Source organism: Canis lupus, chromosome X (genome assembly GCF_048164855.1).
Source record: "Canis lupus baileyi chromosome X, mCanLup2.hap1, whole genome shotgun sequence".
Taxonomy (NCBI): Eukaryota; Metazoa; Chordata; class Mammalia; order Carnivora; family Canidae; genus Canis; species Canis lupus.
In genome coordinates this window covers 31,635,540-31,660,426 of record NC_132876.1, presented here as the reverse complement: position 1 = coordinate 31,660,426, position 24,887 = coordinate 31,635,540, and the positions used below count along the sequence as shown (strand labels likewise).

The window sequence follows — 24,887 nt, the reverse complement described above, 5'->3', positions numbered from 1 at the left end:
CATGGGACATTTCTGAAGCAAAGGCAGATCTTTGGAGACTTTTGTTTTTAGTTAGAGAGAAAATAGCCTGGTAAAATAAACATCTGCCTTATGCTAATAACAGGTATGCAAAGTAGCCATTTGGGCCCTAGAGAAATACAACACTGTGCTTCCAAATCAAAGGGCAATTCAACAGCCTAGCCAACCAAGCAGGCCCTGGGATGAATGGTCTCTAGTACCTTGCTCCAGAAGCCAGAGCCATTAGAAGTCCCTACAGGGACATGTTTCAATTAAGATCAACAAATTTATAGTATAATCCCAGTCTAGCTTTGGCTAGGCAGCCATCTGACTGATGACACTTAGGAACCCACTAGCCTCTAGAGTTAGTTAGCATTTGCTGCTGCAAGAAAGAAGAAATCAATACATTGAAAAATGTCAATTAGAATTTATTCATATAGGGAATGGGAGAGTGCAGGAGGCACACAAAGTATAGAAGCATTTTTTTTGGTGGATGAATTCACTTTCTAGACAAGTTAAGGCTCTAAGGAAAAAAATTCTAAATCATAACCCTAAAAAAACATAACCGATCCTATATCAACACTTAAAAAAAAAAAGCTGAAGATCTTAATTCATCCTTCAGCATAAATATCAAGTCTGAGATAATCAATATATTCCAAACTCCAGAAGGCAAAAAATAAATAAATAAAATGAGAGACATCCTTATTAAAATATAGTTGCCACTAACAGTAATGAAGAAAACAGGCAGACTTTTGCTATTAAGCACAATATTGAGAAGCCATTTCTTTCTTTTTTTTAACAGAAAAATACTAAACAGATTTAAACAATTCTGATCAGGAGGCGAGGAAAGGAAGTCTTATTATGAACCAAATTTTATGCTTGCCACTAGTGAAAAGGAATTCAGTATGTTTTTGAATTTATTTCCCCAAGCAAGTTAAATTCTCTAACAGCTTTGATTTTGCAAATACCGTCAAATAAAGTAGCAAAATACAAGTAGCAGCAACAGAAAATTATTCTTCAGTAGAAATGCTTTCATAATTGAATCCAGAGGCTTAAAATCATTATTTACTCAAAAACATAGTCTAAGCCACAATTTTTCTTCCAATTACACTTTAACAAAGGAATAAAAAATAGAAAAAAAAAAGAAATTGGTCCTAATACATTTTTGTCTTAAATAAGCGCTACTCATGCCCAAGTTAGCTAGCAATTCACTGAGGTCAGTCTGCATAGCTTAAACAATCCATCGCATAGCAATTCCTGGCATCTAGCCAATGGAAATGTAACTTCTGATGGCAAAAAAAAAAGCACTAGGTTTAATTGATTACACAGATTGATAACCAGTACGACTTTTCCTCCTTCCAATCATATAGGAGATAAAGACAACAATTATAAGGAAGCCCAAGGCCACACCCACTGCAACAGGAATAAGAAAGTTGAGGTCAGAGTCAGCAGAACATTCTTCAGCTGTTAGAAAAGAACAGAGAGCAAGGAAGTTAGTAAAGAATGCAATTAAGCAGAAACAAGCCAACAAGAAACAAGCATTTTGAAAATGAACACAGATTAGTCTTTAATAGCATTACCTCCATGTCCCTATTTTCTCCATATCCACCCAAATACATGTACAGAACCCATCCTCCTCTATCTCTCATTATCATGTAATCTCAGATCACATCACACCTAATTCCTCAGTACAAAAGGCAGAAGTTAAAGGACGAACCAGGAAACATGTGTGCTCCCCTAACATGGGAAGATTTTATGTTTAATTGTCTAATGGCACCAGGGAAAAGAGCTATCATCTACACTTAACACACCACCTGTGTATTTTCCCACTCCCTTTCTCCCTTGCCATCACTATCATCAAAATATAAATGAGAATTCGGTATGAGTAATAAAATTTAAGCTAAAGAGGACTTAGGATCAAGAAAATGCAGTATAATTTTTTTTCTCCATACGGGCATTAGGTAGTTGTCAGGTTATATACAATTATTTGTAGCTGAGCAGTGCCCTGGAAGAATAATAATATCCAACACGTCGTAGTCCATTCCGGGACCACTAGGAAGGCAGTCTGCATGTAGATTTTGAGCTTTGGACTCAGATCGAACCGAGCTGGGATCTTGGCTACTTCCATAACTAGCTAAAGGACCTTCATCAAGTGATTTAAACCGGGCCTCACTTTCCTTATCTGTAAAAGGGGGATAATGATACCTGGACTTAAGCTATTTGAGGATTAAATACAATTATATTTCTAAAGCATCTGACACACAGCAGGTGGTCAACAAGTGTTCATTCCTTCCTCCTTTCCTCTCAGGTCTGTGATCCCATCCAGGGTTTAGATTTTAAAGAAGCAGAGATCAAAAGCCAATATTCAGGACTTTCAAAAAATACTTTAAGTTGACATCAGGTGTTAGGTACTGAAAGTAGTTAGTACAGAATCTCAAAGTACCCCCTTCTGATCTCATAATTGCATGTTTAAACTAGTTTGACTAGTGAGTGAGTAGACTTCCTTGGGACAACTGTTACCAAAATGCTAATAATGGTTTTGTGGCCCACCAGATATATAACCTCAGTGAAGTCACCCCCTTTTCTGTGAAATTACAGGGTTAGAGTTGATAATCTTTAACGCTCTTTCCAAGTATAGGCCCTAATGCAATTATCAAGATGTGATATTTGGTCTGATTTATGATTGAGTAATAACTTTGCACTTTCTCCTCTAATTTTATCTTTTGCTCCTCTTGCACTTTAGTCATTCATTAAAAACACAAAACAAAACGAAAAACAAAAAACAGTTGCTGAGGTTCCGAGTATAGGAATTTCAGTAATGACCATAGTCTTTATTGGAAGGATTCAGTGCATTTCACAGAAAGCCTTCAGAGACAGATAGCTGGGTACTAAGATGCTGTAATCAGTGAGTTATAGAAATTCTGAACAAGCCAATATATTCACAAAATGAATTAATAAAATAATCACTTCAGTGTGAAAGTCTGCCCCAGTCCACTGATGAAGAAGCTTCTTCTTATTTGTCTATACATTCAATATCTGAACTGCACTTAGGACAAGGGGCATGTTTCAATAGGAGCTGATTATCTAGCTCATTTTAATGCTAACAGCTTCTCTCTACTCCATCCCCCCCCATCTATACTCTGCCCCACGGGGGCCTTCTTGAAGAAGCAAGAGCCTACTTGCTATGCTTCACTGCCTCCCTTCTGAGATTGCTGTTAGCTTACATTTCATAAGTACCAGTCTGATGACAACACTAAATAGATTTTAATGCTCTAGAGATCAACAAGATGAGGTAGAGAAACACAACACAATCTGTCCTAATTAGTTCATAGAATATTTCTATCTTTCAATGCTAATCAGGCATCCAAAGAGAAAAACACAAGGGAAAAAAAAGGCAAGTGGTTAAATATGCTGGAGTCTTTTCAGTCTCTATTGCTGAAAAAGAAACAATTTTTCTAAAACTCTAATTCTAAAGCCAGTTTAAGTTCTGTTGTGGCCTCTTGGGTCTGTTTTTTACCTAGGGAAAAAAAATCACAAGCGTGAGACAGTGACTCCATCCTTAAATTGAAAAAGAAAGCAGCAAAAGTCACATAACCTCAAAAAATGTTGATGGTCCTGAGGACATTCAACTGAAAACCAAGTTTGAGCGTATCTGATGGGCATTTATGTCACATCGATATTTATTTAATGAACTATATGCAAAAGTACTGTGATGAGTTGAAATCATGATAGCTCTTATACATTAAAACAGAACACTGGTAGTGAAACAAAATTTATTAATTCCATTAAGAGGCAACTACATATTTTTTTCTTATAATGGCCGCATTAATAAGCTTAAGGCATCTCAAGTTAGGATCAAAATTTGGCTGAGGCTTCTTAGGCTAGACCTTAACACACCACACACCAATGATTTTAACCAGTCTGTCTTCAGGACCAGTGAATACAGTAATTTTAAGCTGATAAAAGAGAACGGTTTTTATTAATAGAGACTTAATCTCAAAATGCTGGGACTGATTTAAGAATTAAAGTTTCAACATATCAATCTTAAAGAGCAACGTGTTTCAAAATTGAGAGGCAAGAAAAATTTTATGTGCATGTATTTCTTTATAATTGATTGGACTGCAGGTCCTAAAATTGCTCATATCCAGCGTGATGGCGCTTGAGGCCGATAAAGTAAGCCAGCAACACTAGAATAAGTACTCCTGCCAAGGCCGCTCCCACCGCTATGGGCACGAGGAAGTTGTCGTCATCGGCACTGCAGTCTTGAGCTAGACGTGGAGAAAGGACAATTGAGAACAGAAAACAATGACAAAATGTCAAAGCCGCAAATGTTAAGTTAAAATGGCACCACTCCCTCACACACGTTTGTCTTTTACACCAAGGGAACGCATCACTGGCATTCCTTATCAGCAAATGAGAGGTTCCACCAAAGTCATCCTCCAAATAACCAAGTCATACGCTTGCTTTCAGGGACTTCCCTCCCCCCGCCCCCCCCAAATATAGGCATTTTGGATGAGAGACATATAAACTGATTCCCTACTTCCCAGATTTCCTAAACAGAAGGATAAATATCATTAATCTTTCCATGATGCTCAGGCTGTGAGCTTCTAGGGGCAAACTGCTATCAAGTGGCAGCAGCACCACGCCTGGAAGCCTGCGCATTGTGAGGCACTATTGAAATGAAGCACGTGAACAACGATACAAAGCAGACAGACACACTCCAGGTGTGGCAAGCCGGGGTCCGGTAGTGGAAAGAAGAGAGAGGCGGGCCTTTGCCTTTGACGGCATAACTGTTTGCATCCAGCGAGTCAGACAAGAAAAGCAGGGGTCAGAATTTCGAAATGTGCCTTAACGGGGTGGGGGGGAGGGGGCAGGCGACACACAGAGTGTCACAGCAGTTTTCCAGGGGCACACCCAACTCAGCCTTGTTACTCAAGACACACATCCGTTGAAAGTGGTGACACTGGAGCCGAGCTGTGAAGGCCGAGTAGGAACTAACCACGCAGGTAAGGGGGAAGAGCATCGAGGGTCTAGGAAACAGCGGGGACAGATGTACGGGGGCCAACGGGACAAGGCAGCACCCCAGGGGAAATGCAGGCAGGCTGGCAGAGCTAGGGTGCCTCGACAGGCACTCCTGGCTGGAAAAGAGGGGGAGAAAGGGTACTAGGGCCCCTCACAGAGGCACGGTCTGCTCTAGGTAGTTGCACCTTATCCTAATGGAAGGAAACATGAAGACGGTGGGACTTTTGGCAGGGTATCTGTTTTAGAAGTTATGGCAAATGGAAGACTGGAAGTAAGGAGGCGTCTCTATTGCTAGAGGCCAGAAGACCAACAGCAGGGTCCCGAACTGGGTGAACGAGGTGCGGATGCAGAAAGGGACAGACTGGAGAGCCAATGAGAAGGCAGGACCGAGCGAATGGGTATCGGGGGTGTGGCAGGAAGTAATAAAAAGGCTTCCAATTCCCCACTTGAGTGATCCAGTGACACAGGTGCCATTCCCATCATGATAGGGAAGACGGGAGAAAAGACACCTGCATTCAGTTTTGGTTTGTAGTTATTTTCGCGTGTTGGGGGCGGGGGAAGGGTGGGGAGGGATATGTGGGAGGAGGCATGCAGTTTCGGGCCTTCTGGGCTTCAGATGCCTGTGTCCCAACCAAGAGGAACCTAAGTGGTAGTGAAAACCAGGGACACATTTATTTCTCAGCAAGGGCAAACAATTTAAAAAGGATCAGAGCCAAAACCCTCGGGAACACTCAGATTTGAGGAATAAAGGAGCAAGAAAAAGAAAAAGGAAAGGCAGGTAGACAACAGTGCCACAGAAGCCAAAGAAGGAAACAGTTTCGATCAGCACAGAGAACAGTAAATATTACAGAAGCCTATCGGATCTAGCGACTAGAGGGTACGGCTGTGAGTCAAATTGCTGCCGGTTTAGGAACAATGGAAAGTGATCGGTTAGGAGATCAAGAACGTGAGATGGGGAACATTCAGTAGTCATTCCGAGAAGTTTAGGAGAAGAGAAGACACGAGGGAGGGAGTTAGAAGGCGAACAACATGGTCAAGAAAGGGTATCTTTGGAGTGGAAGAGACTTAAATGCATTGGTGGAATGAAGGCAAGAGCCTCAAACAACGACTGTAGACAACGTACAAGGTGTCCCAGGAGGCTGGTGAAATGGGATTTCAGAAGCATGGACTGGGAAAAGCCACCTCACTGAGAGTGGAGAGGAGGAAGGGGTGGTGCGTGCAAATGGAGGTATATCTACAGAGGGAAGGCAGCCGGGATGTTGAACCACCACTTGTTTCCCATTTCCTTGTCTCTTGTGCTAGTTCTCCTCCTAGCTTGCAGTCTACCGGGGATTGATAAATCAGATAATTGTGCTTATTAGAATTGTGTCAAAATAAGAATGAATAGGCTGCTAGGCAATTTTGATTGTGCCCACATTTAAGAAATGTGCCAGGCTTTAGCTAGCCTCTGGGGCAATAACTGGGAACAAGATGCAATCCTGAAGTTTATGGACTTTATGATACAGGCTTTGGCTGCCAGCTCAATGATCTTTTTTACTTGCTTCTTGGTTCTGTTAGAAATCCAGATAGCTGAGATTGCCAGATATGACTTGGGAATACACGGTGTGAAGAGCACCCAGTTAGCGGACTCCTCCCCTTCAATTTCCCCAATTACCACCTGGCATATAAACTATTAGGTGACACGAACCATAAAGTATTATGCCTTGGATTTAATTTAACTTGGTTTTTAAAAAATTCATTAGTAGATTAATTTCTTATTCTGGCAACGGATTCATACTCCTCTCTTCCCTAAATTGGGTATTTGACCTAGTACTGAAACGACTTTCATAAATACTGCCAATAAGGCTTTCATGTAAGACAAATATTCCCAGAGTAGATCAAAAAGGCAATTCCACTAATACAAAGATCTTTCTAGATGCTGTCACTTACTTAAAATGCTCTCAATTAGTATGTGAAGTATTAATTTATAATAACTATTGATTTTATGAATTCAACCTTTAAAAATTCTTTAGATAATGGAAAGAAATTTTGGAAAACAATGACTTTAATAGGAACACATCCTGAAGAAAAGAAAAATCTCATTCTATAGAAGTCATTTTGACCTGATTTATTTGCATAATGTACACTTGAGACCATACTGAAAATATTTCTAGGGAAAGGAACAGTGTATTTGTGGAAGAGCTTAATAATTACAGAAGCAGTGAAGATTTTTAAAGATAAAGTTTTGTGGCCACTGAAATTTCAATTAAAAGTTTCACGTAGATTAAAAATACTATTAATCCTCAATTATCTGTTAGCTCAAACTTTTCAAATACAATTTTCAGTGTGAGTTGGAAAGCTGAGATATACATTTGTAATGAAATATAAAACGAACTCATCCTAAAAACCAATTGTATCAAAATTTCTCTTTGGAACAATCAGTATTAAGAGTCATATTCTTATGTGACATCTTATTATATACCTTTTAGATCTACAAACTGTTTGAAGTATATCACATGAATCTGAAGATACCTGAAGCTATTCAGTATTACCCAAACATGTCTATACTAGTTTCAAAAACAAGATGTGGTAATTATTGATGCCGAAAGTTAGCGACCCAGAATAAAAGAGATGGGTGGGGAGAGAATGAGCCCAAGACGATGTAACCTTATCTACTTAAAGAAACAAAGATGAAGTGCTATTATCTTAAAAATATCTGAGTCTTATAAGAATTCCTTGTGAAAAGTGCGAGAAACTTCAAATGGCACATTTTACACTGTATATAAAGTATGTCCTTGATTATAACTAGTAACTGCTTATCAGATTTCTTCTAAAAATACTCAATTTTCATTGAAACATTTGGAAACTATCACTTACAGAAATTAAGAGGAATAGGATTTTAAAGCCCTCAGCTCCCAGGTGAAGAAACTGGGACCCCAGAAGTTACGCAGCTTGGCCAAAATCACATAGCAGCTAGCAGCAGAGTTGGGAGTTGTGATGATTAACTGGCAGTCACATAGCTTAAGTGGGTAATCCAGAGGAAAGTTACTAGCCAGGTTGCCAAGTTTTTGTGGGTGGGAAGCTATGTGAAAACTGGAAGGTTCAAGTATTTTAGGGTGATCTGAGAGAGTGACTACACACAATCCTATTTCAGTTCAGACCAATAGCTGGGTTTGTATGGCTGTAATGTACAGCTGCTGTGTATACACATTAAATATCAGCCTTAACTTAGTGGTTGAGAAAAGTGAACAAAGAGAAACTCTAAAGCATTTCCTATCACATAAATATTCTAGATCACTGGTTCCCTGATTGGCTACCCACTGGATCCCACTGGGGAGCTGACACACCCACACCCCGCCCCCACACACACGTGCACGCACACACACGCCCAGACCTGCTAAGTGAAATCCTCTAGGAATGGAGCCTGGCATGTGAATTTTTCTATCAAGCTTCCTAGGTCATCTTATTCTGTCACCAGCCCAGGATCAGTACAGACCTATCTATGTATGGGACCACTCTTCCAGACGGTAATACACAGAATATTTTGGAAATAATTTAGTTCCACTTCTAAGCTTTTCTGACGTTTTCCCTTTTGGAAGAAATTGTCATCATGTAGTTATACAAAATTTTTACTTTGACCAACGGGAAAAAATGTGAGCAAATTTCCTTAAGAAATAAAAGAATCTTTATTGTTTGTTTTAGAAGCAATATGTTGAGCAAATGGACAGGCAAATATCTAAAGAGAAACACCATACATCAACTAGTGGTTTAAACATTTGAGAAAAAAACATGAAAAGCATTTACATGGACCAGTTTCTTTATACAAATGCTAAAACATGAAAAACACCCAGAACCAAATAGCATGTCAAACCATCAAGGTATAAACCCCAGTAAAACAAACAAAACTACAAAAGGTACAAAGAACATGTGGCTATAGGAAATAATAGTGTAAATAAGAGAGTATATGAACTGGCCCATGTAAAATACAAAAATATTCAATGAAGTCAGATTTTCTATAAAACAGTGCTAATTAGAGGTATTTTAATATGAATTAGGCATATAACCTAAATGTAAAAACTTTTAGAAACATTAACAGCATTAAGCTAGTGCCACTCACTTGTGCTTCCAATTTAGGTTTAAAAAAAAAAAGGCTGCTTTGTTTTGATTCATAAGTATCTGATGCCCATATTTTCATAAGCATTATCCATTCATATAAGGTTAACAATTCTACACTAGAATGTTATTTAAGTAAAAATACGTTTTAAAAATCAGATTTATATTTAGTCCTTAAAAAGTGCCTTAAGCTGGCAATGCAGCTCAGTGTAGCTGTAAGGGAGGGACTGGTCAAGAATCTGATTCTGAGCCAGTAAGGGTTTCAGGCTACTCTAAGCAGAGAGCAAATTTAAGTGGGAGAAAATATTTACCACTCTAATATAACTTGAAAGATACTTGTACAGATATATACATGCTAACATGCAATTGCCTCTGTGTGTGTGCTGCATAGAGCTAGGCTACTAAATTAATTCAACATCAATAATTGTTTGGAACACATATCCCATTTTCTAGTGTATATGGGGGCATATAATCTCCCACTCCCAAAACATAAGAACTTCCTATATATGGCTGCATATTAACAACTTTTTAATATTTACTCAGCCATTCCAATACAAACAAAAAACAAAATAACAACAACAACAAAAACACCTCCTGGAAGCAGTGAGAAATACTTGATGTATTAACTATCAAGCTGAAATGTGTTGCTTTATCATATAAACATTAGGTGGTGCATGGTAAATGTGTCCATTGGTGTATCTCCCCAGAGCACAAAATACATGAATTAATAATGATTCTACCATAATGAACAATAATAACATTAAGTTTTGATTAGCATAGAACCATTGAGATGTGAAAGCCAAATTAGTAAATGTTGACGCAATCAATGCAAGCTGGAAACAAAGGATGACTTTTTAATGGACTAAGAGAAGACCAAGACTTTTGGGTTAGGTGCAAATTGATGGCTAAGTGTAAGTGCACTTCTTTATCTGGGTTCTAGGACATCCTGGCATTTCTTCTTTAAGAAAGAAAGGGAAAGGAGAAGAAAGGAAGAGAAAGGAAAGGAAAGAAAAAGAAAACAAGAAAAGAATACAACATACTACCACCAACAAGGATACTGCAAAGCTAAAGAGAAACTACATTCATTTTAGCAGTGCATGTAGAGGCCAATTTACAGGTACAAAGGACTAACACCCCAAATTGGCACAGCCTAGCAATTATCTCTAAAGCACCTAGAAAATTGATTGAAATGCCCAGTTGGAATAGTCTTGTGTCTTGCCATTTAAAAGACTGAAAAATCCAGGTTTTTTTCAAAAAGGGATTAAACAAGAAGATTAACACCTATTCCAAAATGTATACAGCTTTTGTACCTCTTGTCATTATAGCCACATTAAATACAAGTATATTCAAAAGGCATTAGCAAAGCATTCATTGCTAAGAACATAATACTAGACTGTTCAAATCTACTGGCATATCTCTCATAGGTCAAATATGCAGCAATGCCAAAGTAGCTAAGTTAACCTGCAAACAAAATCACTCACTCACACACACACACACACACACACACACACAATACAAAAGGAGCAAGTACAAATTCACTGTAGAATGTGCGGTCCCAGTTTTAACTATATGCAGGAAAAAATCTCTTTTTTTGCAAATTGAGTTTTCTATACTGTGTATTTCTGGTCAGAATACATAAAGTGAAAACATGGACATTACTAACTCAAGACAATAGAACAGAACCAATCATCCAGGTTATTTTGCACATGCTTTTTGCTGTAGAAATAACAGTTTTAAATTCCTTGGCTGGGGAAACCAAAATCATGTGGCTAATTTGTAGTTTATAGTTTTTAGGGTGTTTTTATTTATTTGAGTTTGAAATCCCCCACACCACCCATTCTAAGATCAGAACTGCAACTAGATATACCTCAAATTGAACAGTACTGCATATTGGAACTTGTACTTGCTTTATTATTTTGTAACAGAGATTACAGATAGATTAGTATTACAGAGTCTGATATCCGGCATAGCTTTTTCTTCTGCCAATTAGGTAAGCAATCACTATAACGATAATCAAGCCTGAAAGACCAGCACCAACTATAATTGGTATTAGAATGGTGTCATCATCCAGCGAACACTCCTGGGCTGTAGGTGAGAAAAAGTGTGTAACAAATAATGAGTATAATAAAAAATGAATGTCCAAAAGTAAAAGATGTTGTTTCAAAAGTCAGAAATGTTCTTACAAAGTCAACTTTAATTAAGACAGGTATATTTTAATGATAAAGCTATAGAAAATTATGGATTGTTCTAGAATTAAAATTTACTTGTCTTTTCTTCTGTGTTATATATGTATAGATAATTGGAATGTATGAATAAAAGAACATTATATCGTTTATATCTATGAGTAAACACATACACATGTGTATGTGTTTCATAGTCCAAATCCTTTCTAAAATAGAGGAGTGAAGAGGGGCATCTGGGTAGCTTAGTCGGTTAAGCACCCAACTCTTGGTTTTGGTTCAGGTCATGATCTCAGGGTCCTGAGATTAAGACCTGCATCAGGCTTCACGCTCGGGGCAGAGTGTGCTTGAAATTCTCTCTCTCCCTCCCTCTCCATCCCTCCCCCAGGTCATGTGTGCATGCTCTCAAATAAATAAAACTTAAAAAAAAAAAGAAAGAAAGAAATGAAGAGAGCTAATTCTAATCCATTTCTACATAGCCAGGTTAGCCTCTTAGTGCTAGAGTGAATATCTTTTGGGAAACTGAGAACAGATGAGAAAGGTTTAATCATGGGATTAGAACCATGCTGGCTCTGGAATCTTTTAGAGCAGAAAACAAACTATAGCTTGGAGGCCAAATCTGACCCAAGAGCTAAAAGTGGTTTTTCCACATTTTTTAAATGGCCAAAAAAAAAAAAAAAACACAAAAAAAGGAAGAGATTTTGTGACACATGAGCATTGTATGAAATTCAAATTTCAGCATCCATAAATAAAGTTCTATTGGAACCCAGCCACACTCATTTACTTATTGCCTCTGGCTATTTACATGCTACAACAGGAGGCTGGATAGTGGTGTCGGAGCCCATGTGGTCTCCAAACCTAAAACACTTACTTGTCTATGCCTTCCAAATACACTCTGCGGATCCTTGACCTAGAGTATGTGATCTTAGCAGCTACAGAAGTCAAGAAACTGGGACCTCTTAACTAATTTGCGTGTGTTTACTACATTTATCAACCTAGTCAGGGCTGGCAGCCCACAAGGGGCGAGCTTTTCTATTTCAGAGAGTAGTCCGATCCAGTAAAATCCATTCAACACTCTTTTCCCTTAATACAAGTCTACTCCCTCCTCCCTGTACAGTCAAATACTAGTGGTATGTTGTATCTGTAGGTACCCACGGTCAAGAACCTAGCTCCACAAATAGATGACACGTTCATTGCCAGTATTAAATGTTGTATACTCCTTTGGGTACCATTTTGAATTCAACATACATAAAAAGCAAAGTTTCAAGTTCGAGAAAGAATGTAGCTCATCTCTATTTCAGCTGACTAGATAAACAGACTTGAGCTGGTATCACGCTGCAAATGATTCAATTCTAAACAAAAATCTGGACCTAAAATTAGGGTAATAATGTAGAGGAGCTTGATAAAGACTCAAAAATAAAACTATGAGAGGATCAAAATAATTATAGTACATAAGCAAAAATAACAAAAGGGGAAATAAATTCCTGAAAAAAAATTTCTAAGTGTGATTAACCTCTCTAGTCACAAGAATGGTAGGGTGGAGATCCCAACTTATTTTGGCCTAACCAAGTCAGGTCGGGGATCCAGCACCAGTGCAAAAGTGGTTGAGTGGCTCATGGCATATTGACTTTTAAACACAGCTGCCATATTTCCTTCTAAACCACAGAATTAATTGTTAAAAAGGATGTGGATGGTTTGAATAGCTCTGCTCAGCAGAGCTGTGATCCACAAACCCCCAATTTTAAGTCATCAGTTTCAAAGGACAAGTCAATTAAGGAATTTTATGTACTTTTTTACCTATGTGCAGATTTTAATCTCATAATGCCAAATACATCTTTCATATTCGTATGAACAATGAGCCCTCCACAAAAGGTTTCACTAAAAATCTGACAAATACTGCCTAATATTAGCCCTGACTCGATCTTCCAGAAAGCCTCACACCTTGGCATATGCTTTTAAAACTCTCCAAATCATTTTGGCTGGCCAAAACACTGTTCATGGTATTTGAAGCTTTGCTAACCGTAATCTTTTGTCTTAACAAAATTAAGACCAAACTGCTTTCATTCGGGTATGAAAATATTTCCAATAAGAAGATGGCTCCAAGAAAATAGATCCTAGCTTCTCAAAGCTGCCATCCTTCCCACAAACTAAAAACTGGCAGGGAGTGTCTCTACCTTAAGTAAGGCTCGCTGACAGCTTCCATCAGTTTTTAGTTTTAAGAACTTGGCTGCAAATGGGTTTCAGGTCCACACACAAAAAAATCTACTTTGAGCAAAATGATGAGCCAAATACGGAGTTTACAGAACTTGCTCAAGGCCATGCGAACTCTCCAACAGAGTCACAAGAGGTGAATTCATATTTCTCTATTTCACTGCTTAAATTTCCATGAGTCAAAGGAAAAGCCACCTATTAGTCAACATAAGAACATAAATTATTAATAAAACTTGCTCAGTTCTTACCTGTAGAATATTTTCCTTCCATCACATTGAAAGGCTGAACCCTTAGATCAAAGGTATTTATCTGAAATGCTCCAGACACTGAAACAGTCTGCTCTTTGTTGCACATATAAGAACTTCCCAGGGGGGCATCCCAGTAGCTCAGATTGTTGTTTGCAATGCTGAAAACTTTAAAGAAAACAAAGATGTTAGGAACTTCTTTCTTTTTTTTTTTTTTAAGTAGGCCCTACCCGCAAGGTGAGGCTCAAGCCCTTGACCCAGAGACCAAGGGTTCCATGCTCTACCGCTTGAATCAGTCAGGTGCCTGTTAGTAACTTTATGAACATAAGAAATGGGACAGTCCTCAGAATTTTTCAGTGAAGTATGGGAGCTTGGGGTACAGAGTCTACCAAAAAAAGCAATTCTTACGATCACTAGGTTTCCTATCTTTCTATAGATGTTTCTGTGGTCTAAAAATCAGTCACATCCTTAACTATTATCCACCCTATTTGAAAACGAGGGAGACTGAAAAGATAAAACACTATAGTTCTCAGTTATTGATTTTCAATTGTGGTCAAAGCACAATTTTCACACAGACTCCTCTGTTCCATTAAATAAGGCACTATTTGGTAACAAAACAACTATGGTTTCTATTCCTTCAGTGTAACCCACTCTTTTCCCCGAGGCCGATGCTTTGCTTACCAGAGCCATTAACCAAGTACATGCTGACATTCACTTCCTTCAGATAGAATCGATTTTCATTTTTCTGTTAGAAAAAGAGCTTCCAGTTAATCAACACATCACAACTGTCTACAGGTCCAGTTAATATCTACAGATGAAAGGCAATCTAATACTATTACTCAGAAGATAAAACCACGGATGAGACCCGGACCAGCTAGGTAAAATGTAACAGAATCCTTTTCCCTTTTCGTTTTGTTTCCAATTTTTGGACCCGGGGGTAGTCACGGGGTCTTTGACACTCAACGATCCATCCCCTCGTTTTAGGTCTCCTGCCACTTGCTGAGCCCCCGCCTCCTGCCGCCTGGATCATGATCAGTCTCCTAACTGGACTCCCTCCCTGCCTTTCAGCCTTTCCAGCTGGGAGCTTCCCTTTGCCACTATGCTCTCTGTGAAGCACACATCTGATCAGCCAGTCATTCTAATCATGTTAGTGCTTAGCATGGGCAAGGCAACATATCCGCGTGCTCTGGGGAGCTAGCCGAGTGAACCAGATGTGGATCCTGCCCCCACCATGTTTGCAATCTGCCACGGAAGATAACTACACAAAGAAATAACCATATTGCGGGGATCCCTGGGGGGCTCAGCGGTTTGGCTCCTGCCATTGGCTCGGGGCGTGATCCTGGAGTCCCAGGATCAAGTCCCGCATCAGGCCCCCTGCATGGAGCCTGCTTCTCCCTCTGCCTGTGTCTCTGCCTCTCTCTCTCTCTCTCTCTCTCTCTCTCTCTCTCATGAATAAACAAAATCTTTAAAAAAAAAAGAAATAACCATATTGCAAAAATAGACAGCAATAGATTATAAAAATTAAAAGGAGATAGGTGGACTTCCAAGTAGGGGAGAAGGCAAGTGATATGAGCTTAGGGATGCACCATTTTTTTTAATCTAAAGATTTTATTTATCTATTAATGAAGGGGGGGGGGCAGAGACACAGGCAGAGGGAGAAGCAGGTTCCATGCAGGGAGCCTGACGTGGGACTCGATCCCGGGTCTCCAGGATCACACCCTGAGCTGAAGGCAGGACTAAACCGCTGAGCCACCGAGGCTGCCCAGGATGCACCATTTGAACTGGGCAGAATTCAATTAGGAAACCAGCAAAAGAGGGTATCTGGGAAGGCAAGAGCACGAGTGAAGGTAGCCAGAAAGAAAGCATCATCACAAGCATGCTAGCATTTGAAAATGTATTCAGTGCTAAGCGATGTTCTTAAAACTTTACATGTGGGGCCTCATCGAATAATTATAACACCCCATTCTGCGACAGGGTGATCAAAGTAGGGTGACACGGAGTGATTTTCCCCAAGGCCATATGGTTAGTAGTCAGGGAAGTGGGATTTGAACCCCAGAAGTCTGGCTGCAGAACCTGTACACTGGCTGCTACTATGCTCTCCTACCTCACTGAATGGGCACAGGGTGAGGGAAGCATGGGATGCATGGAAAGGGAAAGAAGTAAACATAACGCCAGATACGCAAGTTCCGCTGTGTGCGGGAGGCAGTGGGGGGGGGGGGGACATAAAACACCCTGCCGTGAAATTTAGATGTTATCTTGTTGGTGAAACAGAACCGCTAAAACTTTCTGAGGAGGAGTCGTGCTTCAGGAAGATTAAACGGATGCAGAAGAACACGTCGTGGCGGGGGGCAGAGTTGAGGGAGGAGAAGAGGAGGAAGAACTGATGTGGGAGGCTGAACAATCCAGGTAAGAGGTCACGCAGGCTGGACTCAGGGCAAAGGCAGTGAGGAATGAAAACGGAGGGGATAGGGCGCCTGCCTGAGTGACTTCACTGGTTAAGTATCTGCCTTCAGGTCAGATCATGATCCCAGAGTCCTGGGATCAAGCCCACATTGGACTCCCTGCTCAGTGGGGAGTCTGCTTCTCCCTCTCCCTCTGCCTGCTGCTCCCCCTGCTTGTGCTCACGCCCTCTCAAATAGAACCTTTGAAAAAAAAAAAAGGAAAGAAAACGGAGAGGGGGACAGATGCAGAGAGAACTATCAGGAAGAAGCACAAAGGAAGACTTGACCACTTCATCACATCTCTCCTTCCCTGAGGCCATGTCTCGGCTCAGCATTCAAGGCTCCCCACAATTTATCCCTACTGCTTTTCCATAACGTCTTTTTTGCTAAACATGCCACATGCCTCATTCTCCTAGCTGGTCTTGACTGTGTTCCTTTGTCCAGAAATAACCTGTCCTTTTCCGCTTACTCCCCTTAGCTCCATGGGTACAAATCTGACCCATCCTTGAAAGTCCAGCTCAAATGTCATCTCTTCCGTTAAACCTTCCTGACTCTCCTCCACCCAGAATTAACCACTGCCTCTTCTATACTCCCACAGACTTTGTGTTTTCTTCTGGTCTATCACTCATCCAACCTAGAATGCAACTTCCACACCACTCTAATTGCCCACAGGATCCGGCTCAAAAGCCTTAGCATAGCATTCAAGGCCTTCCCCAAAATGGCCATTATTTGTGTATTTCAATCTTTACCACTAAACCGTGGGCTCCTTATCAAAACAGGCCTTCTTCTTTGAATCCCACCATGGTATCCTGTACACGGCACACTGAAATTCAATAAATTCTCCTTAAAAGGGTCTATTGGGACAGGGTTAAAGATGGGCCGCAGTGAAGTCTGGTGGTTTTACAAGGGTTTCTTGACTCTTCAAAGTGCCTGTAGTGCAATTAAAATGTCACTGTTTTGAACTGCATTCTAAAATAGTCTGTTGGGGAAATTAAATATTGTAATTATTAAATATTTCCCAATAAGAGTCAAAAGAAATCATGTTTCTTTTAGGACCCGACCACAGCTAGAAAGACCAAACTCAATCATTCCAAAGAGAAGGAATCTAGAATCTTCCTTTCTTCATTCTTATTTTTTTTAATGAGAGAGAGAGAGAGAGAGAGAGAGAGAGAGGCGCGCGCAGAGACACAGGCAGAGGGAGAAGCAGGCTCCATGCACCGGGAGCCCGATGTGGGATTCGATCCCGGGTCTCCAGGATCGCGCCCTGGGCCAAAGGCAGGTGCCAAACCGCTGCGCCACCCAGGGATCCCTCTTCATTCTTATTTATAGTACAATCCCGATGAGATGACTTTAAAAGAGAATATGTCTGGGGAGGCCTGCTCCTACCACATTGAAGAGGACGAGCCTGAGCAGACATTTTTAATACTCATCCTCTGGTCATATACATACTGTAACAGAGGAATGATTTCCACACTGGTGAAGGGAAGACTCTTACAAACCTTTCTGAAATATAATTGCCCAATATAACCCTCAATTTCGCTGCATATATTCCATAGAGAAAAAAGGCTTTAGACTAAAGATACCAAGTTCAGAATTGAAACAAATACCACATACCTAAATTTTTATGTATCAGATGTTGAGAGTGTTTCCCCATCCCTAGTAGAGTCATCTGATTTAAAAGCAGAACTATTTGTTAATCAATCTACCTAAACAATCAGTCTTAGTTGGAGAACTGCTGACAGTTTAAGATTTTCCCTCACTCACACCTGTGCCCTCTTTCCCACACAGCCCCCTCAAAAATTGTGAGGGTACTAACTGCTTCTGAGAAGGTAGAAATAAAAGTCCTCAGGGATGAATTTATGCTAGCAAGAAGTAGAGCACGTATACTAAGCCTTCTGTTTAGTGTTCAGCCCTTGATACAAGCATGAACAAAAACTCGAATGCTGCCATTATAAACTATCCTGATTTAATGAACTTATGCATGTTAAGTACTTACACAGAGCCTTATAGATGGCATGTACTCAATAAATGTTAACTATTATTATTACTGATGCTATGACAAACAGCATAGCCTCCAAAAAAAAAACCTCAAATATTAGAATACACAAACACAAGTTTCCTAACCAATAACAGAGAAAAATATTCTGGAAATTACTTTTTATCTTTTATAATATACATAAATATTTCTACTTTATTATTAAATATTTCTATATGGGATACATGAGAGAGGTTTTTTTTTTTTTTTGGTGTGGGCTAATTCTTGCTCCTACCCTGAAGTATATATAATGGAAGAATAGTGACTTTTGATGATCATGAACATGAATACAAAAGTCCAGCTCATAGACCACTGAGGTGACTCTGAGGGATTAAGTGGGATCAATGGACTACACTTTATAATTAAGTAGTGCTGAAATGGAAAATAGGGCTAAACATGCTCTACAGACACCCACCCCCCCACACCCCCCCCCACAGAGCCATTTAGACTTTCAGATGTTTCAAAGCAAAATGGACCTAATCTTAAAGAAATCTGTTACTCACCACAGCAAAGACAAAGTCAAGGTACTTTATGTTGCTGCTGTTCAGTCTAAGCAGGGCAGTCTGTGGCTGGCAGCTCCCAGTGAAGTCAGTTGTATTGGGGTTGATGTTAATAACCGAAGCTACCTTTAGCGGAGAAGAGGGAGAAAGGTACAGCTCAACCATATGAGTCCACGGCAAAACCTTTATACCCTAATAAGCAACCTCAGTGTAGCAAAAGAAATCCTGTTGTCTGAATACTTAAGTTTATGGTGTCTTACTTTCAAACGAAGTTGGCCCAAGCCATCAAGCTATGACTCCGACAACTTAAAAAAAAAAAAAGAAAAACAAGAGAGAAGCTTCCTCAATAATGAGTCAAATGAAGACACATTTTTATGGAGCACAAGAGCCATCTGTCTAGCTTGTTTAAGTCGCAAGACTCTGGAAATGGGATTTGTTGGTCAGCACGCCCCCTGTAGCCTCTGTGGAACACTGCAACCAGAAGTGCCCTCCCCTACTTGAGCATTTCTACCATCTGAGTCATCGTGGAGCTGGAGAAACAGCTGTGCTTTCCCAGCACATCAACCTACACTGTGTTTCAGATACAAATGAGGAGTTATATTTTAAACTGACTAGAATTAAAAATCGACTGTACTCCAATCTATTGATGGTAAATTGAATCTAAACCCCAAAGAGTCCTTGAAAGGGCTAGGTTTCCTGCTGGCCAAGACAACACCTTGACAGTGACATTAACTCTTCGTGGTTACAGTAACTCCAAATTAATCAGACCTCAACAAGTCAACATCAAACCTCCATTTAAAACAGAATCAGGGGACACCTGGGTGGCTCAGCAGATGAGTGTCTGCCTTGGACTCAGGTCGCGATCCCAGGATCAAGTCTTGCATTGGGCTCCCCAGAGGGAGCCTGCTTCTCCCTCTGCCTATGTCTCTGCCTGTCTCTGCCTCTCTCTGTCTCTCATGAATAAATAAAATCTTTAAAATAATAAATAAATACATACATACACAATCAGTCTAGTGGTGCTTAGGTGGCTCAGTTGGTTAAGCGTCTGCCTTCAGCTCAGGTCATGAGGGTCCTAGGATTGAGGCCCCGTGTTGGGCTCCGGCTCAGCGAGGAGTCTGCTTCTCTGCCCTTCCCCCTGCTCATGCACACATGCTCCCTCTCTCTTTCTCTCAAATAAATAAATTTCAAAAAATCTTTAAGGCAGAATCAGTCTAATAACACTACTCTTGGGCCAGAGGTAGGATATACCATATTTGACAGGAGATACGAGAAGAACCTATCAATAAAAACAGACAACTATACCTTATTGTGAGTGATGTTCAGCTGCAGCCCCATGGTAGCCAGAAGACAAGTACCATTGCTATTATTAACCGAGTAGGATCCCACCTCTGGTTTTTCCTTTGGAGTGGGTGTTGTAGTAGGGGATGGTGTGGTGGTGGAGATGGTGGGCACCACAGTGGTTGAAGTTTTATCTTTTTCACACAGAAACTCTAAAGAAACAAACGAAAGACAAAATAAACTAACTGGCCTTTTTCTTAATCCATAAGCCCAGGGAAGAGCAAACTATTTCTTACAATAGAAGTCCAAAAGGTTTTATTAAGGGAATGAGGCAGAAGTTCATTCCTAAACTGCAGCTTCAGATGCCAACAATCTGTAAGAGTTATGACACACCAGACACTGCATACAAATGCTTTATCTACTTTATACTTTATTTACCACACACTCATTTCTTCAGACCCCGAGGTCCCTTTATGCCCAAAGAATAAAGAATGTCACCTGCCTCTGATGTGAAAATAAGAAATTTAAGTAAGAAAACATTTCACCCCTACCTATGCCTCCCCTCTTCTTTCACACACACAACCACTATAAGGATGGAGAGGATTTACCAGAAAAAAAGTTTAAAAATCATTAAAGGGGGGCAGCCCTGGTGGAGCAGTGGTTTAGCGCCGCCTGCAGCCTGGGGTGTGATCCTGGAGGCTCGGGATCCGGTCCCACATCAGGCTCCCTGCATGAAGCCTGCTTCTCCCTCTGTCTGTGTCTCTGCCTCTCTCTCTGTGTCTCTATGAATAAATAAAATCTTTAAAAAAATCATTAAAGGGGGGGCAGCCTGGGTGGCTCAGCAGTTTAGCGCCACCTTCAGCCCAGGGCGTGACTGGAGTCCTGGGATGGAGTCCCATGTCAGGCTCCCTGCATGGAGCCTGCTTCTCCCTCTGCCTGTGTCTCTGACTCTCTCTCTCTGTGTCTCTATGAATAAATAAAAATCCTTTAAAAAAATCACTAAAGGGTGTGAATACAAATGAACCTTTTATTTGTATCACCCCTACAACAAATCGGAGGCATTTCAACCTCTTCTTAGGAAGTGTTGGTCGTTTTTCAGAGCTGGTAAATGAGAATTATGATACTTCAATAAAGTCACATAGAAGTGATAAAAACAGTTTATACAATTCAAGATGTGAACACAAAAACCTCATTCCTGAGCCAAGGTCTTGGATCGTCAAAAGCTAAAGTGCTGATGATCAAGCTATTTGAGGATTTGTTCAAAGATTAGGTTTAATCAGCTGAAAACACTACAGGTCCAGCATTTGTGTAAAAAAAAAAAAAACCACACACACAAAAAAAAAACAAAACCACCCATCGCACAACATGCACATCATCAACTTATAATTGCAAGTTCTGCAAGAACAAGACTGTTGTTATTCACAAAAATGTTATAGTCCAGCGTAAGCTACAAACAAGTCTTAGTATAGAAATGCTTTCGGATAACAATTTCTTTTTTTTTTTAACAATTTCAATCAAAGCCGGCTAGTATACTCTAATCTTAAATTCAGGTCCAAATATATATACTTTAAGTACTCACCTTTAGTGCTCACTGTACCATTCTGGACAAAAGCTTGTACGTGAACATCCCAATAGTACTGGACAACACCATTCTTTTCTAAAGTTGATAAACTATTGCATCTAAAGATGTTGTTCAAAGGAATTCTGAATCCCACGAGGTCATGGACAGTCAAAATTCCTATAAAACAAGATTAACACCAGCTGTTTCCAAGGTAGGAGAAAAGCGATCACATAACTCTATTTGTAGATCTTCTTCTCGTCCTGCCTGCCTCACCCCATCCTTAAGTGACAATGGACATGGCATGTTCAGGAAATGACAAATTCACTGGGGCCGAAACACAAGGAGAAAGAGGAAAGATGTGACGGGGGTCAGGAAGGAAAGACGAGCTGCAGGTGGCCACATGTTGAAGCAAACTGGAGAAGCTGAGGGCAGGTCAGGTTTTATTTTGTTAGTCGTGAAAAGTTAGCTTCAGTTTTTAAAGCTGGAAATAAATAACACACATATAATTTATTATAAGGGAGATGGCAAAATTGTAGGGGCCAGGCAGGGGAAAAGACTCTAAAGGAAAGTCATTTAAGATGGGAAGTAAAAAACTTAAAAAATTAAAAAGACGGGAAGTAGTTAAAAGGCTGCTGCTCTGGTTAAGGTAATTTGGTGAGGGGTTTGCCTAAATTAAGGTAATAGAGAGCAAAGAGGCCACACTGAAAACATAGCTAAGGTCCAATCAACAGGACTTTGTGACCAAAGGAGGAAGAAAGATGGATTCATCAGGGACTTCAGAGTAAATTCTTATTTTTGTGCTACTATTTCAGAGGCAGTTACAATTACTATAATGAGCTTTCGGAACTCCTTCCTGGATAGCATTTAAAGACTGTTCCATTTCAGGAAATCTTCAGAATATGAAAGTGTTAAAGAAATAAGTTACAGCCATCCCATACGGAGTTTTATTATAATGCCTGTGGGGATGCTTCAAGACTAGGATCACAATTATCCACCCAAATGGCTTAGTTTCTTTTGGAGAAGCAGCAAGAAAGGTATGCAAGGTCCTTAATAGAGGCTGCCTTCAGGGCCTCTCCATCATGCAGCAAGGCAGCCAATTAATGCTGTCTTGGCACCCCCTAATGGCCAAAGGAAAAATACAATTTTTAAACCAACATACTAGAAGAACATTTTTCCCCAAAACCGTTTCTCACTGTTAACATTAAGCGAATAGATATCTGAACTGTCTTATATAGACAGACCTCAAAAACAATCTATAGACACACTGGAGTTATACTATGAAATGATAATTTTTTAAACAATGTATTATTCATGAACATGTACATATTAGTCAAAGGTAAACAGGTGGATAGGAAATTCCTAAGAGTGGCTGCCTCTGGGGAGGCAGAGAGGAAGATGGCTCTGGGGAGTGAGTACAAAGGAAACCTCAAATGTATCTTAAGCTTTTACTTCTCTAAATAAATAAAAAGATGAGGCAAATATGAAAAAACGGCATTTATAAACTCTGGGTAACTGATACAGGTATATCTATCATATTCTTCTCTGTACTTTTCTGTATTTTAATCATGAAAAAATTTTAAGAAAACAGCAACTTCAAAGTTGCTTCAATTCTCAGACGCCTAAAAATAAAACACTAAATTATTTCAAAAACAGCAATCCATTTAAGGAGACCATGTTAAATTCCAAATAGCTTCACATATCTTATTACATAGATGCTAGTAATAAAAAAAATTGCATCCTCCCCTTGTTTAAAATAAAAAGGAAAAAAAAATAAAATAAAAAAATAAAATAAAATAAAAAGGAGGGAAGCTAACTGTTAGAGTCCATAGTTTTTCCATTCAAATCTGTCAGATTTGTCCTTTTACTACCACCCCCTTGACCTAGGCACTCAATTACATCATCCCTTGGTTACTAGAACAGCCTCTTAAAGCTGGCATCTCTGCCTGCAGTCTCCTCACTTCCAAATTAATCCTACAGAACATTCTTTACAAACTACTGTCTTTGCTTTTGTTAGGTCATGTTCCTACTGAAAAACCTAAAATGGTTCCCCAGTGCCTACCCCATCAAGTTAAATGCCTCTCCCTGGCTCCCAAGGCTCCCTATAATTTAGACCCACCAGGCCCAGCCAACTTGATTTTCCTTCTGCTACATGCACAGCCTCTATTTGAATCAGGTAGCTCTCCAGCTACTGCTGCCAGTACTATGCTTCCCCCTGCTGGAAATCCTCTGCTCCAATTCTCCGCTTGACTCAAATTAGACCATTAGCCGAGCTTCAACATCTTTCTTGACACCAAGATCTCTCACTCCTTCCACACACACTGACCTCTCCCTTCTCTCTGCTGCCAAACAGACCACTTGCGAGGACACATTTGGATCAGGTGCAAACAGATGGGCTCGGGAAATATACAGCATCTGCAAAATTGACTCTGTACCCTGAGGGGGGGTGGTGTCTATGGCCTCTCTCATGTTGCTACTCCCCAAACAGAACCACAAACAAATCACACTGCTCTCAATGCTTTCTACTTTGGCATCTCACCTAGAAAGCCAAATTTGCTTTGTCTCCCAAACTAGTTTTAAAACTCCTCACTTGAAGGTGAGGGAGCAAATCCTATACTAATTCTAGAAGACAATGCAGGGCACAAGGCTAAATATAGAAAGTAACCCATAACGGACTTGCTTTAGTTATCCTCTCAAACTAAGAGGTTAGGAAAGAGAAAGCTAGGATTGATTTCCAAGTCTGAGTCCACATTACCCACCAAGTTTTACATGAGCTCATTCACTTCTGGGTTCTGGACATACATATCTTTGGATATCCATACATCCAAATGAGTCATTTATCCCAGGTCTTGCAACCGAAGCCAATCTGCCTGTGTTTCTGGGGTAAGAATGAAATACTATCTACCTGTGAAAAATGCTAAGCTACTACAAACCCCATGTTAACCCAAATCAAAAGAGAAGGGAAAGAAAGGAGAATTATATGCTGGATAAAATTGAAATCTCCACTATCTGTGCACCTTCAAAATTTTAGTACTAAAAAAAAAATCTAGTACATGTTTCAGCTCTAAGATGGACAAGAACGCCTTATTGCTGATGCTTTTCCAAGTTTGATTTTACGTGAAATTGTCTCAAAATAGCAACAAATGTTGACTTCAGTCATTTTGCCTTTAATCATTTACTCTTCAGTCCAAATCCTATCTAAATGGTAAAAAGAGGGACGCGTGGGTGGCTCAGTGGTTGAGCATCTGCCTTTGGCTTAGGGCATGATCCCAGAGTCCCAGGATTGAGCCCTTTGCATGGAGCCTGCTTCTCCTCCCTCTGCCTATGT

The 24,887-nt window shown here is 40.0% G+C and overlaps 1 protein-coding gene across 3 annotated transcripts in view; it reads right to left on the bottom strand.

Annotated features, from left to right (window-relative positions):
* Positions 1–404: 404 nt before the first annotated feature.
* Positions 405–24,887, bottom strand: part of LAMP2 (lysosomal associated membrane protein 2) — a 37,490-nt gene continuing 13,007 nt past the window's right edge. Inside the window, exons 4-9 of one of the 3 annotated variants that reach the window (XM_072816417.1) lie at positions 21,581–21,739; positions 20,026–20,213; positions 18,727–18,849; positions 14,429–14,492; positions 13,751–13,915; positions 405–1,461 (exon numbers count right to left, since the gene is read on the bottom strand). In XM_072816417.1, coding sequence (XP_072672518.1) covers positions 1,319–1,461; positions 13,751–13,915; positions 14,429–14,492; positions 18,727–18,849; positions 20,026–20,213; positions 21,581–21,739 — 842 coding nt within the window. In that variant the 3' untranslated portion in view covers positions 405–1,318. Of the gene's footprint in view, positions 1,462–3,753; positions 4,266–8,660; positions 11,203–13,750; positions 13,916–14,428; positions 14,493–18,726; positions 18,850–20,025; positions 20,214–21,580; positions 21,740–24,887 lie in introns of those variants that run through there. The other 2 variants (XM_072816418.1, XM_072816419.1) reach the window with 2 other exon arrangements.